Here is a 603-nt window from a genome sequence, read left to right as displayed (position 1 = left end):
TTTTTTTTAAATCAAATGGTTTCTTGGGACTGTTGGGATGTAAGTGCACGTTTTAGTTCTGAGATTAAAAGTAAAAACAGTGCGAGATGTGTTTAATACAGTTTTCTTCTTCTTTTGTTTTTATTGTTAGATATTAAAGTCAAAGAGCAGAGCATCGAGAACATGATGAGGTAAGAATCAGATCCAGATCACATCCACAACCACCTCTGGAGTGTTAGAGATCTCACCATGTGAGGTCTGTTATTTTTTGACTTAACCCTCAGTCAGCATTTGTCAGAACCAGAAACCCAGACCATGTCCACATGACGTTTTTGCGTGGCTTATCTGCGTAGCAACTTAATCAAAAAGATTATAGATGACATCTTATTTCATAGTGTATTCTTCAGGTGCTCTATCGAAAGCACATTCTCTGCTGATTCACCCACTAATTACATTCACAGTATTCACTTACTGTGTCTTTAGGGATTCGCTATCTTAGCTCAGCTCGTTACCGACTCGCTAGCAGCATGGCCTCTTCACCTCCTGCACTTTCCTGTTCATCATGTTAGATGTTTAGTTACTCCTCAGCCTCCTTTAGTAATAACGATACTTGTAATGATTATA

General features: G+C 38.5%; 1 protein-coding gene across 1 annotated transcript in view; it reads left to right on the top strand.

Annotated features, from left to right (window-relative positions):
- Nucleotides 1–603, top strand: part of dph5 (diphthamide biosynthesis 5) — a 12764-nt gene that overhangs the window by 10238 nt on the left and 1923 nt on the right. Inside the window, exon 5 of the mRNA XM_005734268.2 lies at nucleotides 131–170. Coding sequence (XP_005734325.1) covers nucleotides 131–170 — 40 coding nt within the window. The remainder of the gene's footprint in view (nucleotides 1–130; nucleotides 171–603) is intronic.

Source organism: Pundamilia nyererei, unplaced genomic scaffold (assembly GCF_000239375.1).
Source record: "Pundamilia nyererei isolate P.nyererei 1_Seehausen unplaced genomic scaffold, PunNye1.0 scaffold00057, whole genome shotgun sequence".
NCBI lineage: Eukaryota > Metazoa > Chordata > Actinopteri > Cichliformes > Cichlidae > Pundamilia > Pundamilia nyererei.
This window is presented reverse-complemented; position numbering and strand designations above follow the sequence as displayed.